At 34.1% G+C, this 17,524-nt stretch overlaps 1 protein-coding gene across 3 annotated transcripts; it reads left to right on the top strand.

Annotated features, from left to right (window-relative positions):
- The first annotated feature begins 910 nt into the window (after window positions 1–910).
- LOC136025182 (uncharacterized) lies at window positions 911–16,770 on the top strand. Of its 3 annotated transcripts, none has more exons than XM_065700965.1 (3): window positions 911–1,060; window positions 7,411–7,661; window positions 14,425–16,770. In XM_065700965.1, the coding sequence occupies exons 2-3, from the start codon at window positions 7,626–7,628 to the stop codon at window positions 16,684–16,686; spliced, it is 2,298 nt and encodes a 765-aa protein (XP_065557037.1). In that variant the 5' UTR covers window positions 911–1,060; window positions 7,411–7,625; the 3' UTR covers window positions 16,687–16,770. The 3 variants fall into 3 exon arrangements, with proteins under 3 accessions (XP_065557037.1, XP_065557036.1, XP_065557038.1); XM_065700964.1 differs by having other exon boundaries at window positions 7,411–7,779; XM_065700966.1 differs by lacking the exon at window positions 911–1,060 and having other exon boundaries at window positions 7,567–7,772.
- Window positions 16,771–17,524: the final 754 nt, after the last annotated feature.

The raw sequence follows: 17,524 nt of genomic DNA, 5'->3' as shown, positions 1-17,524 counted from the left end.
AAATTGACACAGCTTTTTTACGATTATTCTAAATATAAAGCGAGGGACCCCCCAAAAGAAAGTTTTACGTTTATTGTTACTTGTAAAACAGGCTTCAGTCAAACATAGTTGAGGCTGTTTTGTTTTATTAAATATCAATTTGCAAAGATTTCTATTACAAGTATTTGAAAATAAAAAACAATACTGAAATGATTCAGATATAGTACAAGACGTATCGGAAAATCTTTTTCTAAATTGATTACCTAGCTGAGTACATACCCTTCGCAATCTTTGAGGCCAAAAATAACCCTCTAGGCTTAAAAGATATAATAGGCACAGGGTTTTTTAGTAGATATTTGGCCTTTTGAATAGAAATGTCTTCGTTACAACAAGTCTAACCACACCAATCATGACACCTATAAACAATTAAAAGGGTAAATGGAAAAAGGAATATGAAAGTACTACAAGCTGCGATGCAGAAAAGTGTAGGGATAGGTGAGGCTGGAATGTGAAACTTAATAAATTCCAGAAGTAAGGAGCAACATTAAAACTTAAAATAAACAGAAATTATTACGTATATGAACCGGTTACCACCTCCTCAGGACCTCTTTCTTTATGCTAAAGCGTTTTTGAATTTGAAAAAGCCTATAATTCTGTTTAAACGGTTCTTGTGCAATGGAAGTCATTCTTAAATAATTGAAAAAATTTAAAATTTAGCATAAAGAAAAAGGTGCTAAGAAGGGCAACCCCCTCATATACTTTAAAAAAACACTATAAAGTATATGAGGGGGTTTCCCCCTTTACAGTACCTCAATCTTTATAGCTCCAATTATTTAAGATCGACTCCTTAAATAATTGGAGTCGATGATCGTCTAACAAGAACCGTTAAAATAGAATTATAAGCTTTTTAAAATTCAAAAAACTCGCAGAACGAAGCCTCTGTGCAATCTATCCGAAGGGTGACGTTCTTCTTTTTATCTTATGTAATTTCATTCAATTGTGCAGAAAGAAAAGAAGAAAAAGATCATTTCACTTTTGGTGGCATGAATATTTATTCACTGATCTAGTTAATGGTTAAGAGGTAATGTACTTTTGCTGGAAAGCAAATTTGTAATTGTAACTGTTGGCTTTCTTAAAATTGTAGCTTTATCTGGGCTACTGCTATTTGTTATCTCAGCTGGGCCCAGAATGAATTTCAAGACATCTAGGCTGTGTAAGCTTATCAAAGGCCAAAATAAGGTATAAGACCGCAAAGACTAGTTCTGAAGTAGGTATCTAGCTTAATTGATCATTGTTTTAAATTACAGCCTTAGTATGTGCTGTTCAGGGTAGCCTACTATTGTAGTGAAAACAGCATGTGAAATAGCTGAGCCACCATAGTAGCCTAACAAACTTCTTACCTACCTGATTTTTGACATTGAAGTTTTAATTGATATATTTTAAAGTAAAATTCTAGTTTAGCTACTTTTCACTAGGCTATATTGGAAATGGGTTAGTTTAGAAAAATTAAACTTTCACCAAGCCTAATGGATCCAGCACCAAAAACTCACTCTGTGAAGGTATTGTCAAGCTTCTATGTTGACCCTCTTCTAATTTTTGAGTCATAGAAATTTGTTTACTTGACAGGGGTTTAGCCTACCTATTGAAATTTTGACTAAACAACAGTTTACCTTAATTTTCAGTTATCAGTTTCTTTTTCTCTGGGTTTAGTTCTGGAAATTCAATTCCTGTCATTAGAAAAGAATTTTAAGCATATCAATGTTTTTCTATTTATTTAGGAAATGCCAGTATATCTTTAAAACATTATAAAGTGGGATTGAGTAAAGTTGTGAGGCTCAAAGCAGTTTTGTTGTACTTCATCTAACCATAAGACTTATTTTATTGTTTTGCTTGCATAATACAATGGTTCTTAAAGGTTATCAAAGGTCAGGGACCTCCAGAGAGAGATGGAATAAAGATAGGTAGTTAAAAATGCCTTCCCAGGACATACTTTAGTCAATTGACTCATCCATGAAAGTTTCATTTTCCTAAATTATCTCTTTCAGGGTAGCAAAAAGTAGCTAAACTAGAATTTTACATATTTTCAAAGTTAATTTTAGTTGAATACAAAATTAATTGGCTTTGAAATCATAAATTGTCACTATTTTCAGCTAGGCCTAGGTGAGGCTTAGGGTAAAGTTGGCTTAGGCTACTACTAAAGACACATATGCAAGACTCTCTACTAATTTTTTTGATACCCTGCTCAAATCAGTATAATTCTGTTTTCAAAAGCAGGAGTCCTAGAAAATCAACAAGAATAATTGAAGGGATGATGGATAATTTTTTCTCCTGTCTTTTATAACTGATTTTTAATATGGAGCACTGAAAGCTTCTGAATAAAACAAATTAAACTAAAAGTTGAACAAAAAAATCAACATGAATAGTTCCCTTTTTTAACTTGGAAGTGTGATTTATTGAGTTCAAATAGAAACAAGTTTGTATTGTGACACAGATGGTAAATGCCAAGCATATATTTATCTAAAACTATGTAAACTAAAAGCATCTATTAAATCTATTAAACAAAGTTTTGTTCATAAGAATAAAGTAATAACTTTGTTGCTTTACTAGGTAGTTACCAAGAGCAAATTTTCTGAATTGTTATTGTAAGCTGCATAAATGATTTAGTCATATTCTTTCTGCCCCAATAAATAAAAGGTTAAGATAGTTAGATCATGTTTAGAGATCAAGGATACAGGCTGCCAAGAATTGTGCTTTTTGGCAATCCAACCTCAGCAAAACAAAGAGGAGGACATCCTTGAATAGGACAGAAAGAGTTTACTCAAACAGGTTTAATATACCAGTAGACTAAGCAGGAATATCATTGGAGAGGGTAAAGATTGATGCTTTGATGACAGTGAGCTAGTGGAGAAGTTTGTGTAGGTAAATTGGCCTCAATCAGCTTTATGCTGCAGTTAATCTGTTAATACCTGTCTAGTATGATATGCCAAAAAACTAATCTAACCTCCCTTGTCTGATTTTGAATCAGTTCAAGTAAGTTACTTTAGGTAAAATTGGACCTTCTTGGGCCTATGCTAATTTAGAAAGTTGTTGAGTTGCATGAATAAATCTTTCAGGAATAGAATCAAAGGTCTAATTAAGGTCAAATTACACACTTTTAGAGTCTTCTTTCATCTTGACAAACTGTTGTAGTTGGTGCATGAAACTCAGGAATGAACTTGCAGCCTAAACTCAAATTATTAGTCTGCTCAGCAGATGCTATATCTCCTAAATGTTGATTCCATTGTTGGGCTATTCTGGCTGAAGAAGTGGTTTCTTTTTTTGTGAAACAATATCACTTTGAAAGTTTCTTAGCTTATCCTCTTGTCATGTGATGCAAGGGGTATGTAAATTGAGCAGAAGGGATAGTATTAGATATAAATTCTGGGGAAAAGATTAATATCTCTTTGTTTTCGTCTATTTGTATATGGCAGAGATGTTACTCATAAGGCATTTGCTGCTTTCTATCAATTATCTTAGTTGCTCTATGCTGCATTTTTTTAGAACTTCTTTGCCTTTTTTAAAAACAGGGATGCCAAAGACATTCCAGTCTCAAGTTACAGTCAAACCAATACCTTATACAGTTTCATGAACACTATGGTGCCAGCTTGAAAATTTCCTTTTGATAATGCCAAGCAATTGAAAGGCAGGTGAGGACATAATCTTGGTATGGGTTTTGAAATCAATTTGTTATCAACCAGTAATTCCAAGGTCTATTTCTTCAGAGACTGCAGAATGAAGATTTTTTTTAGGGAAATATTGAAGATGTTGATGTTTGACTATATGGAGTGCATGACATTTACCAATATTTAATGAAATGGACCATGAATCAGCCCTTACGTTAATTTGCACTTTGGAGCAAATTAAGATGCATCTTGATCTGTCAATTGCTTCATATTTGATGGTGTGACTGATCAATCATAAAATGCATCCTGTTGGTAATTCCAAGGAATACCATTTCATTTGGCATCTGATAACTTCTTGAAAACTTTGTCATTGGATGCTGAGATTGTTGTATTTGAAAGATTAAGCCTGTAGTTTACTACATGTCTGGAGAAAAACTGTTGTCAGTGTTGAGTTTTGACAGATACCTTGAATAGCTTCGTTGAATGTCCCCTCCTGTCAGTGCTAGTATTTCCCTTGACTTTCAAGATCTGCATGGATATATTGTAAATCAGACCATGGGACTTTTTCACCCACTAACTTAGAATCATCTGCTAAAAGAGTGAGGCGTTTTGATGGAAGATTTGCTGCATCATTTATATAGAAGTTTAAGTTGTCAACTTGGGTTCTATCTAATAGAAAGTCTTGTTTCCATTGTATAACAGACAAATCTATTGCTGCAGCTCTGGACTTCTGGCAAGCTTTATCAGTAGCTTTTGCTAGGTTTAAGGGAATCATTTATAAAGGAGAATTTATGTCAAGTAGAGCTTTGATGTATTCTCCATTTATAGAATTTTAGTGCCAATGGGTCTTCCAGATCTGAAGTCCTATTTTGAAGAAATTAAGATATTATTGGCTTCAAAATGTTGCATTAAAGCTTTATTGACATACTCTCCAATAACATGGCTTAGAACCAGACAGCAGGAAGTTCTCTAACCCCCAGTATGAATGGAAACTTTTTGCAATCCTGGGCCCATCTTGGTCACAACAAGGTTTTTCCTCACTTTGTGATACTCTTCTGTCAACAGTTGTTGAAATCCTGCATTGGCAATCTCAAGCCTATTACCTCTGACTTAATAAATATTCATGCCACCAAATATTATGCCACTAAACAGAGACAACCCATAATAAAAAACCTAGCTAGCAGTAGGTTTTTCAGCCCGCAAAACAGACCAAACCCAGAGAAATTTTCCATTTGTCAGAATCCAATCCAGTGTATATGTTCTGCTATTTACTAGGCTGTAATTTTCTTACAAATGTCACTCTGAAAATATTTTTTGTGTCCTTGACATCATTTAATCTGTACTTGAATACCTTTACGATTTCTTAAAGGGAAATCAAGACAATTGAAATCTGTTGTAGATATAGTGTAAAAGGTTTTTTCCTAGATCACATAGAGTGCACTTCTCTGGGACTATTAACATTGGCAAGGAAGTTGCAATGTTTTTAAGAAGACTCCAAACCAAATGCAGAGTTTTTTTTTCGAAGTTAGACTAAGAATGTTTTTATTCTTTCAATGATCCATTATTCCTACAGTTTACCCAAATGATCCATACTCTGAGAGCAGTTTTGGCTTCTTGCTATCCAAAGAAAAGTAGTCCAAATGATTTTTTACCTAGAAAAATTGAGATATAGTGGATGAAAGAAGGACTGAAAAAAGAATTGTATCTTTACTTTTTTTTGTAAAATGCTTGGGTGTAAATTCTTCAGGAGCTTAAGAACAGTTTCTGGTATCTTAATTGAGGTTTTTGGTCATTTCTGATATTTCAGTCATAAAGTACAAAATTCTTAATAAATAATGCAATATAATAAAATAAATATTAGTTAACAGGATAATTAAATAAAAAAGTAAATAATGGTAACTTTCTACATCCATTCTTAAATTGAGGCCAAAATATTTTTTCTTGGTTAATGCAACATGAATTTGCAGTAGATATATATGTGACAAAAAGTTGTGTTTTTCCAAGCAATACAAAAGTCAACATTTTTGTAATAGCACTCCCTTTTACAAAGTTATTCTTTTTATGCAGAAGGAATATCCAGAAGAAATTCTGTTTAGTAAAAATAAGTAATCTTGGAGTCAATACAAGAAGACTTTCTGTCAAATCCCTAGAATTTGCAGTGTTTGAAATTTTAATTTTTTTTTGGAACCCAAAGGAGGAAATATTAAACAAACTGAAAGGCAATTTTTTATTGAGACAGTCTAACTACAAAAGACAAACCCCTAGATCTCTCCCATGCCCTAAATGAATCCATTTTTTAAGGTACTGTATATTTCAGCTTGAAAAGGCCTTTCAGTAAATCTTAAAACTAATTCAAACAATCACCAACAATGTTATGACTAGGAAAAACAGAATTGTTCTCTGTCCAGAGATGAACTTGATAAATTGGGCAGTAATTTTGTTTTTCTATATACATATATGTATATATATATATTCTTTACACTTGAGTTCAGGTTTTTGTTCTAATTCTTTGAAAACGACTGCTCAAGCACAAGGGTTGTTAATTCAAAATAAGAAGTATTTTTAAAGCACTATTAACTTTAGCATAAAGAGTTGGTTGTTGTGGATGAATCAGCTCTCCTCATTTATGGAATAAATTTCTTGTTTTTATCTTGCCCAAAAGTAAAAGGAGGTAATGCTGTGTGCTGGTGTATTCGTTCCTAAAGAATCCTATATTTCCAACAAAATAAACCATTAGTACAGACATTTAGTAGGAAGCTTCATTTAACTAATTTGAATGACTTGATGTTTAATGAAATCATTTACAGAGGTGTCTAATTGCACATCCATTATTATGGAGAAGGATTGCTGGGTACAAGTGTGTGTGGCAGGTGGAGTACCTGATGCCCTAAAAAGTGGAATTTCATGCCTAAATTTTCATGAGCAATTAGAGAAACATAGCAGAGGGTCTGAGGGGAGGTATAATTTTATCCCTAATCTTCTTCATAGGGAAGAAGCCTGAACAGAGATGCACAGTGGCAATAGCTCCTTTTTTATTGTGGAAAAATGTTTTATTTATATCATAAAAGATTACATAGGTACACTTACCAGCACAAGAGGTGAAGAGAAGGAGGGGTATCTTTAGCGTCGTTAGGGAATTTTGCATGAAGGATGAGGCAAATTTTAACAGGAACTCGATTTCTCATTGACTAACAGGAACTCTCATTTCTCATTTAACAGGATATAAGTTTGTCTTTTATAAACCGTTTGCGGCAACAAACTGAGGGTAAGGACTGACTTGTGCTATTATTAACCAGAGCTGTAAAAAAAGAATTTTGATAGCAAATACTACATTAAAAGAATCGACTTTTTACATTATTAAGATTAAAAAAAATATCAAACAAAAGTAAAGACCAACATTAAAGCTTAAAGAAGGAAATTTACATCAAGACATTGAATGAACTTTTTCAGTGAACTCTCTCTGAAAATAGCCTAATGAATAATCTGAAAGTTCATTATTTTGTGAAGGACCTGAAAATTTATTTATTCTTTTGTGTATAAATATGATAGTTTCAGTTATATTGTTTTAGTAATTCTACCAATGATGATTGCTGTATATTTGATTGACGTATCTAAACTTATGTGCCTATGTTTTCGCTGTCTAGATAAATTGATCTTTCCACATTTGAAAATTTATTTGTTTGTTATAGAATGGCAGTGTGGTCTAAGAAAAGAATGCCTAGCTTAACGTGTTATGTCGAAAATACCTCATTTTCCATTTATTTTTCAGGTATTCCAGACATTCAGTAAAATGAATGAGATTCAGTTTGGAATGAAATCCAGAAATGCTGTATCATTATTGAAGAAGCCTGGAGCAGCTTTAGCTTCTCTCCCAGTTTCCACTGAACCTGATATAGTAATTCTTGATAAAAGCAACAGTTCTAATAATTCACCAGGAGCTCTTATTTTTCGTAGACAAGTTCATAATCAAAAAGCGTCTAGTTCATGGCTGGAACCAGCACCTTGGGAACTGGCAAAGAGGCAAGATGAAATAAAATTGAACTTTTTGAAACTCAAATGGCTAAAGGAAAATCTATGCAATGGACTGTTCCCCCCTAAGGATGTTTTGAAAGACTTTGAAAACGAAACTTGGTACAAGGTTGGGTTGTATTTACAATAACGGATTAGTCTTCTTTAGAATTCTTCCAAGCTGTTTTATTTTGTTTGAGATTGTTGTCTTCCGTAGAAAAGGATGCACCTTACCCCCAAAAAAGTGCTATTGGAAAATAGAAATTTTCCCCCTAGTCTTTTACTACCAATTCTTCAGTGGACAAACTGATCAAATGGCAACCTGATGCATCTTCAATGCTCCTTGTATTCCCATACATCTAGTACCCCCACTTGAAATGGCATAGCAATGTCAAAATAGCTATTCTAATCAGGGCATTTTACAACTTGTTAAATTTAAGTTATACAAGAGTATTCAGCGTGTATCTTTTCTTTTGATACCCTTTGGTAAAAAGCGTGTAGACACTAAGGGCTTTCCATCCCTATATTGGAAAATAGTCCATGGAATCCACCTCGAACTCCCTTTGATCAATACTGCATTGGTTTTTTTCTCAACCCAGTAAATATTATTTACACTTCCATCTCCGACTTTCTTGAGTAGACTTAATAGTACATGCTATCTGTTTACTACACTTATTGATAAAAAGTGAATCCAGACTGTTTCCAACTCCCTTTGGTCAAAATTGCGAATGCTCTCCTTTTTCAACCATTATTTGGTCAATAGTGTGAATTCTTTGTCACCTGTTTTATCATGATTAATGCACAAATGACAAATATCATTATGCACATTAAGGTCATGTTTTGCATATATCAATTGCTTTCTTAGTACATGCTATCTGTTTACCACACTTATTGATAAAAAGTGAATCCAGACTGTTTCCAACCCCCTTTGGTCAAAATTGCGAATGCTCTCCTTTTTCAACCATTATTTGGTTAATAGTGTGAATTCTTTGCCACCTGTTTTATCATGACTAATGCACAAATGACAAATATCATTATACACATTAAGGTCATGCTTTGCATATATCAATTGCTTTCTCTCACATGTACTCTTCAAGGGTTTTTGAGCTTGGTAATTACCTAAGTAGGATTTTGGGGCCTGTGCCTACTTAAACACCACTCCCCCTACCCAACATGTCACATGTAGACATTTGGAACTTCTTTTTTTAAGTTCATTTAAGATATATTTTGGGAATGGCTCTTAATACTTAAATAATTAACTCTAAAAGTCTTTATGTTCACAGTCATTTCAAAGCGAAATTTTTTAACAAGGGTATTTAAGCTTGCTTACTACAAATCTGAGGTTAGTAATATAAATAGATAAGTAAAAATAGAAATAATGCAGAAATAATCAGAATATATTGTGAGCAATTTCCACAAGAGTTAAACATGTTGCACCTTGTTGAAATCTGAGTTATACAAAAATATTCAGTCTTTATAATTGGTTTGCCAAACTGGACCTTTTTGAAATATGTAAAGAGGCGGTTGGATGAGAGGCTAGTATTTCCTAAAAGCACAAAGCAGTATGCTCTCAAAAGAAAACCTAGACGTGACAGCAGGAATTTCCAATCCATCAAATCATACTTTAAATGATATTTTGGAACAAAAAAAAATGTATACTACTACTAATAATAACTCACTCAGCACAAAGCCGCCTGAGGCCAACACAGCTACGCACACTTCTCCAACCCAACTTGTTCAAAACCCCCCTCTTTACACCCTCCCAGGAAATTCCGTTTCCTTTAAATTTTTATTTATGACACTCTCCCAACCCTGACGAGGACGACCTGGTTCCATTTGACTGAAGGTTGACTGAGAAAGACAATCTTCGGCAATCTGTCATCCTTTTTCTGCAGAACATGGCCTAGCCACCTCAACCTTTTCTTTCATTATATCCCTTGAAAAAGTGGGATTGAACTACATCCTTTATAGAGTCTACTGTTTGAAATACGGTCAGTCAGCTGGGTACTCAAATTCGTCGGTAATTCCTCAGGAAATCATGTAGTAAATTTTCATCCTCTATTTGGAGCAGCCATGCTTCAGAGCCATATTTGACCACTGTCATTCCAATATTCTAATCTTGGTTTGCAGATTTATTTTCCTATTCTTACAAACTTTTTTTTAAATGTAAAAAAAGACCCTGAGCCTTGGCTATTCTGCTTTTAACATCTTCACTGATCCCACAGTCTTTACTAATAATACTACCAAGGTAAGTAGAGCTGTACACCCGATCAATCTTTTTGATACCCAACTTCACCTTTTCGTCTTCACTTATTCCTAGCATTGGTGACTTAGTCTTCTTAACATTAATTTTGAAACCTTATTCTAGCACCCTGAGCTCACAAGTACAGGAAAGTTTTGCCTCCCCATTTTGATTCCCTGGTCTCCCATTGCATCTCCTGTGCTCCTTAAGACTAAGTCCATCAAAATAATCCATATAAAGGGTGATAGGAAAAAACCCTGCTTAACTCCTGATTTATTACTAAACCAGCTACTACTACTACTAATGACTCACTGCAGCACCAAGCCGCCTGAGGCCAACACAGCTAAGCACGCTCCTCCTCCAACCTAATCTATTTAAAGCCTCCCTCTTTACACCCTCCCAAGAAGTTCCTGCTAACCTCATTTCCTACCTTAGCTGCAGCAGTATTATTCTGGTACATAGCATTAATCACTTTAATATATTTGTCTGGTATACCATATAAGGATAAGACCTTTGCTAAACTTCTTCTATCAACAGAACCAAAGGCTTGCTTATAATCTATAAAACTGAGGACCAATAGTGTTTGACAACTCAGGCACTTCTCAATTATTAACGTTAGAGTGAAAATTTGGTCGGCACATTCTCTATCTTTTCTAAAACTGCACTGTTCTTCTCTTCAAATTTTGTCTACAGCATCTCTCAGTCTAAAAAGTAGCATATTACTAAGTAATTTGCTACCTACAGAGACCAGACTAATGCCTTGATAATTACGACACTCACTCTTGTCACCTTTCTTATACAGTGGTTTAATTAAGGTTTTTCCTAAAAGCGTTAGGTACTTCCTCTTTTCAATAAACATACTCATAATATTCAGTAGCTTATTTCTAACCTCAGAGACACCATTTTTAAGAAACTCATTTACCACTCTATCCGCACCTGGAGCCTTATTATTTTTTATTCCTTTTTGTACTGTCTCTGATTCTTCCTCACAAAAGAGATCTTCCTTCACATCCAAGTTATCACAAACCTTTTCATTTTCCTCTATATCTTTTCATGCTTCTATATCTTGTTTTAGCACATTCTCAGTCTGGATTGACTACGTTCTTGCAATTTATTTACTTGCCAGTATAATATTTTACAATTATGCCGTCTAGCTGCATCTTCCAGGTCATTGGCAATTTTATCCATGTCCTCCACTTCACACCTCCTTAGTTCATATTTTAATGCTTTCTCCACTTTCTTTACATTCCTTTTGTTTTCATATGATTGGTCACTCAGATAAATCTTGCACAAACCCTTTCTACTCTCCATTAAACATCAAGCTTTTTCACTAATGCTTCCTAGCTGTAGTCTTAACTTTCCTGCCCAAGACACCATCGGCAACTTCACAAATTGTTTTTCTAAGATTTTTTCATCCATCTTCCATATTGTCAAATTTTAAACTCTTAAGTTTAGTATTCAACTTTGCCTGGAAAGTTCCTCTCAAGTTTTCTTCCTGGAGCCTACCAACATCATAATTTTCCGGGAGGAAATTACCCTTTCGAAATTTTGGCTTTAAATTAACCCTAGACAATACTAGATGGTGATCTTTACTTTTAAAATCAATAACAGCACTCCTATATATCCTAGTATCTTGTATTGGTCCTGCTAGTCTTCGGTTTACAATAACATAATCAATAAGGTTTGCTGTCTTACCGTCACATGAATATCATGTCAACTTATGGGCCATTTTATGACCAAACACTGTATTGGTTATAACTAGGTTGTTATATCTACAAAATTGGAAAAGTCTATAGCCATTAGAGTTTTCTTTTCATTCACCAAATTTACCTAGGCTAGGATACCATCTGTCACCATTATTACCAACCTGGGTGTTAAAATCTCCTAGTAAAAACAAAAATTTTTCTACCTGGTACTCTGTCTATTTGCTCCTGTAACTGTAAGCAAAATTCATCTGAGTCACTAGCAACTCCATCAGTCGGTTCAACATGTGTATATACTACTATAACTGATATTCTGAACTTTTTAGTCATATGAGTTATTAGTATTATATTATTAATACCTTCCCAGCCTGAACAAAACATAATATACATGTGTATGTATATTGTTTTTCTAAAAAATGTCAGTGTTGTTTTTTTTTTATTACTGGAAATTGATGCACTTACATTTTCCGGTATGAAAAAACGACCTAGATTGGTCAGGTAATTATTATTCTCAAACTTTCTGGTTTTGATTAATTTTGCATTGTATTTGATCTCCTATTTGTATTAAATTTGTATGCAGCGATTTTCAAATTAATTAGCAATCTTGCTGGTCGATTGAACCTTTCATGTTGACAGAGTAGGTTATTTGAACTTTAAAAGGGGTTTTAGCAGGAAATACAACTAAAAATATTGCTATTCTTGAGTGGCATTTTATTGAAGTAAGTTTTTTTTATGAGATTTTTCACGAAAATGTCAATTTCCTTTTCACCAGACAAAGCTCGGTCCCTAGGTATTTATATATTTGAAAAAAAAATTCGATGCTTTGGAGTCAAATAGAATGGAAAACATTAATGAAAAAGCACTAAACCATAAATTGGAAGATAGAGATTAATTAAAAATTTTTTTTTAATCAAGACAACACTTGAAATCTTAGGATTTCTTGATAAATCTAAAGAATAGTTGTTTATCTTAATTTCTTCAACTTTTTAGGTCTATCTTTCTAAGACAAGTCGAATTACAGAAAAAATTGTATGTACTAAAAAGCAGATATACTGAATCCTACTCCATTATTTTCATATGCTACCTAGTATTTTTCAGTAACGTGACAAATAGCTAACATAATATTGTATATAATTTCATAGACTTCTTTTCCCTGGTTGTACCTGTAGCTCTAACCTAGTAAAGAGTGATACTTGGCCCAAAATAACCCAAAATTCAAAACATGTATATCAAGAAATTGGTTTGTGTGAAAAATTGTCAGTGACTGTCACTCGTAAATGGTAATTGTTATTCTGATTTAGCTTAATAAAAAGTGCAATTACAAAAAGAAACATTGAGAATTTTATAAAAGATTCTGGAACTCCATGAACGTAGCAGGAAACACAAAAAAAGGTGGATTACTAGAATTGCTCTGGCCAAAAACCTGTAATCCGCTGGTATAAAATGTCTCATATAATAAGATTGCACTGGATATTGCCCCTTGTCCTTTAAGGAAGGGGACTGTAATTCTTCGGCTTACGATTTTTGACAACCAATGGTGTAAATGCAAATGAATGTTACGTCGTTTACATGAATTTTTCCCCTAAGGCTCTAAACGAATTTTTCTAAACTCGTGACCTATCTGGATCGTTTTTTCATACCAGAACGTCTCAGTGTGTCAAGAAATTTTGGATCAATCAAGTGATTGGAACCTAGTTTTTATTAATTATTGTTTATGATTTTGTCGAAAAGAAAAACAAACAAGGTTCTGAGAGAACATGATATTATAGAGGAGGTAAACATCTCCTCGAATGAAATTATGCAGATGATTTTAGTGCCCTATATGAAAATATTAGCTAAATCAAGAAAATATTAGCTAAATCAATGGATTTTTCGAGTTTAATGTGTTTAGGTCTTGAGAGTTTGCTTAATAATTTACATCAAGATGACTAAGGTGCCCTGCAGAAAAATAATGAGGATGAAGAGTTGATGGTCGATACCCAGAAAATTGATCAAGTGGATAACACGTAGATAGCATTATAAGTAAAAATGACGAATACAGTGAAGATGTAAAAGTAGAATGATCAAGACGCAGGGTGATTCCTCGGAGTTGAAAAAAGTTTGAAAAAATAGGAAGATAGGTCTTCGAAATAAAATTAGATTGTCGTAAGTCATGATAATGATTCTTCAAGTTAAGTATGGCTTTGAAACGTAGAAGGTTCAGGAAGATATGCTTGATTTTTTCCAGAGTAATTACCTAAGGATAGATCTAGGTACGGTTGACTGGCCGTATATCAAGTAATAAGCTCTCCTGAAAATGCGGTTTAGTACCACTTTGTATGGCTGCAATAAATGGAAAGTTATGGTGGGTAGGCCATATTTTAAGGATGAAAGATGATGGTATTTCTAAAAATCTTAATGTCAACTGCAGCCACTGAAAATCACATTGAACTCAAATGGGCTGGGAAGATATCATAAGAAAACTGGAACTTCCTGGGAGGGAGTAAGAAGTGCAATTTTAACAGTTTGATTTGGGTTGGGAGTTTGTACAGCTGTATCTGCCTCATTCGTCTTGATATTGAAGTGATTTATCAGTAGAAATAATAGGAGAAAACACAAAACCGAATGTTAGGATTCATAGTAATTTTGGTTTGTTTTAAGTCGCACCATTCATGCGACTGTTTCTCCTCATTTTAGGTTTAAGCAGTAAAAAGGGAGAAGCGCTTGAGATTCACTGGATATCTTATGTCGAATATAATTCCCTGTGAATTTTTATTTAATTTTTGAAAAAAAAAATCATACGAATGGTTTTGCATAGCAGTAGTACTATATTCTTTTTTCTATTTCTTAGGATTATTTTGTCAAGGCTTATACTGGTGAGAAGACAAAGCCATACCAGACAGGATGGAGCTCTTTTGGAGACTTAGAGATGTTTAATGGTATCAAATTAAGCAATAATCCATATTTCTTGTTTCAAATGGAAGGAAGACTGATTGTGTTTCGGCTCAAAACTTCAACGGCTCCAGAGGACCATCAGCATCTTCAACTACTAAAATCTGCCATAGATGATCCTTCTACCTGTATAAACATATTTTTTGAAACTCTATTAACTAAGTATTTGACATTAACCGCGGAAAGGAATGATGAGGAATCGACTATTTTATTTTGTCTGCCTGAAGATCAGTTCCCTAACTTTAAATATTTATCACTCATGAGCTTTAGAAATTTGCAAGCAAAGAAATGTATTTTTAGAATAGTTCCTAAGTTTGACTTTCCTCCAACACTAGCAAATTTAAAACTGTTTTCTTATGGTGCCATGAATCATTTACCGGAATCAAGAGTAAATTCTCTGTTATGTGAACAAGAAGCTGTATATAAAACCGGCGTGTCTGTTGGCCACTTTTTTGAATGTCTTCAGTACTGTTCAGACTTATCAGTTAGACACCTTATTTCCATGTTTATGAGGACTGGCTCGTTTTTTGATTGTGAAAAAAAGCTTGACTTAGATTTGATCCGTTCAATTTATACTGACAGTGTTTCTAGCAAGGCAATGTTAAGCTTAGTAAAGCCATCCCGAACATACAAAAACAATGAGGAATTACATGCATCAAGTGTTTGTAAGCCAATAAATCAGCCCAAAACAATGCAAAACCAAAATCAACCTGGTAATCGAGGTCTGATCCGAGTTGCTAAAGATCTTTTCAACCCTACTGTAACTAAGAAGAAAAAATCTGACATTGAAGCTAGTGACATGCAAAAAATGATTGGAAACATGTTGCCAAATCTTGATGTCAAAAATATAAAACTTTTGACTCCAAGGAATGAAGTAACATTTTTGTCTGAAAAAAAGCAAACTAAAGAATTAGAAATTAAAAAAATTACATGCTTGCCTGGGAATATAATTTTTGTAAATCCCCCAACAAAGGTAGATCCTTTGAAGGTACCCCCTAGTAGCTCTTCAAATGTGCAAATTTTGTCTATCCAAGAGGTGTGCAGTATGCCTACCCCTGAACAGGAAGTTAACTTGGGTAGCATTCCCATGACGTGTGATTCTTCTTCAAGCAAAGAAAAATCTGTTACCTTACCTTTTACTTCTAGTAATTCCAGTAAAAAAATTATAATACCTATGAGGAACAATGTTACTCCGAGGCATATTAAGCCTAAAATTTCCCCTACGTTGAAGAGTAAATCAGATTCTCAGCCATGCTTGGGTCCCACCGGGACAAAAAACTTGGAGGAAGTCATTTTACTCGATAACGGAATTGAGCTTAGTTATCCTACTGTATGTATGCAACCAGTATGCAGTAAAATTGCACCAGCAAAAGTTGCTCAGGCTTCGAAGGATGAATCTTGCTCCAATACAGTGACGCAAAGATTTACAGATAAATACAATATTGAAGAAGTTTCATATTGTCACATTGCCCCATCTTTGATAAACCTACAGAAGGATGTTTCAAAATCGGTTCGATCGAAAAATCCTTCTCAAGATAGTATCAGTCAAGCCACACCGCTATCCAAGGAAGGAGTTCATCTAAAACTCCTTGGTTGTAATCCGCGGAAAAATATGTTATGTCGAAAGTCCAGAATGGATAAGCCATCTGATTTTATACCTCAGAAATTAACGAACGATGGAGTTCTTTGCACAGCTTTAAGTGGACTTAAGAGTGAAAAAAGTATTTCGGTGTTGCCGAACTCCAACAGCAATAGTAATTCCATAACTACTGGAAATTTTTCAAGTGGACATGATTATGCAAGGGCTCCTTTATTCGACAAAGAGGATAAAAGTAAGTTTGTAAGTGCGTCAGTCTTTGCAAGTAAGTCAAGTAGCATAAGTGATTGTAAGGAAGAAATGACTTTTCCATTAAAAGTTGAAAAGACTTGTACTGTCATCGAAAGTCGTCCATCTAATATCCTGGTTTGTCCAAGTTTAGACGCTGTTTCAATATCTACTTCCACCTGGGACCCTTCTGATAGGATATTTAAAGCAACTGTAAGGCTTAGGCGTCTAGATAAGAGCGTTTTGGATAGAGCAAAGAAAAGTCCCGTTCGTATTAGACCCTCACGAGTTCTGAAAAAGCCCAAGTTTTTTGCTTCTTATGAGATTTTTGACTAATAGTTTAAAGTAAACCATCGATCTTTTGTTAGGAGTTACTTTTTTGTTTCTCAAATTGTTTATATTAAATACGTTTTCCCCCTATGACTTGAAATATATTATTTGAAAATCTTCTCACTTATTTGCTTGAACATTCTTTGACTCAGTTTCTCACACAAGAAAAAGAAGAAGAAAATAATTATGTGTAACAAACTCTCCAAATGTATTAAAAAACTTCATACTGTACAAAATGGCTTGTCTTGACAGTAGAGGGTATTCTGAATGGTGAAAAATTACCGAATGTAAAATTCTAGAATGCATATATCACTACTTGTTGTGACTTGGAACGTGCTTTTAATTGTTTTACTCAGCAGATTGGTATAAATATGAGCTCCTCTTTTGCCCTGCAGAAAATTGTGGGTATGAACCCTGGCTAAGCAGCAAAGACATAGATCGTCCATAAAAGGTACAGACTTAAAGGAAAAATAAAATAATTAGAGGGCCTACTGTAACGCCATAAATCACTTAGAAATTTACTCCTATGTATAATAGAATATTGTATAGTATAAAGTAAGGTTATATGCGTGTTAAGTTAGGCTTGCATCACGTTTTGTCTTCAGAATGCAGTACGCTGAAGGACGGAAAACAAATGGCTCTAGGTGTTTACCCCCTTCCCTCTCGGAAAATCCCCCCCCCCCACTGGAAAGTGAGGTTTTCAAATTTGAGATTTTTATTTTTTTAAAGGGTTCAGGAGCGGAAAAAAGAGGAAATCACACATCATAAGTATTTTAAAACCTTAGAAAAAACCGTAAATCTATTTTGTTGATAAGACTTCCAAATAAATTTCTGCAATATTTAG

This window comes from Artemia franciscana, chromosome 3, assembly GCF_032884065.1.
Source record: "Artemia franciscana chromosome 3, ASM3288406v1, whole genome shotgun sequence".
Taxonomy (NCBI): domain Eukaryota; kingdom Metazoa; phylum Arthropoda; class Branchiopoda; order Anostraca; family Artemiidae; genus Artemia; species Artemia franciscana.
Note: the sequence above shows the minus strand (reverse complement) of the source record. Positions and strands in the feature narration are given on the sequence as shown.

Bases quoted from the DNA above. Each gene is read 5' to 3' on its own strand.
- LOC136025182 (XM_065700964.1), top strand. From the start codon at position 7,432: ATGAATGAGATTCAGTTTGGAATGAAATCCAGAAATGCTGTATCATTA. The intron at 7,780-14,424 runs GTTGGGTTGTAT...TCTATTTCTTAG, and splicing joins AAAACGAAACTTGGTACAAG to GATTATTTTGTCAAGGCTTA.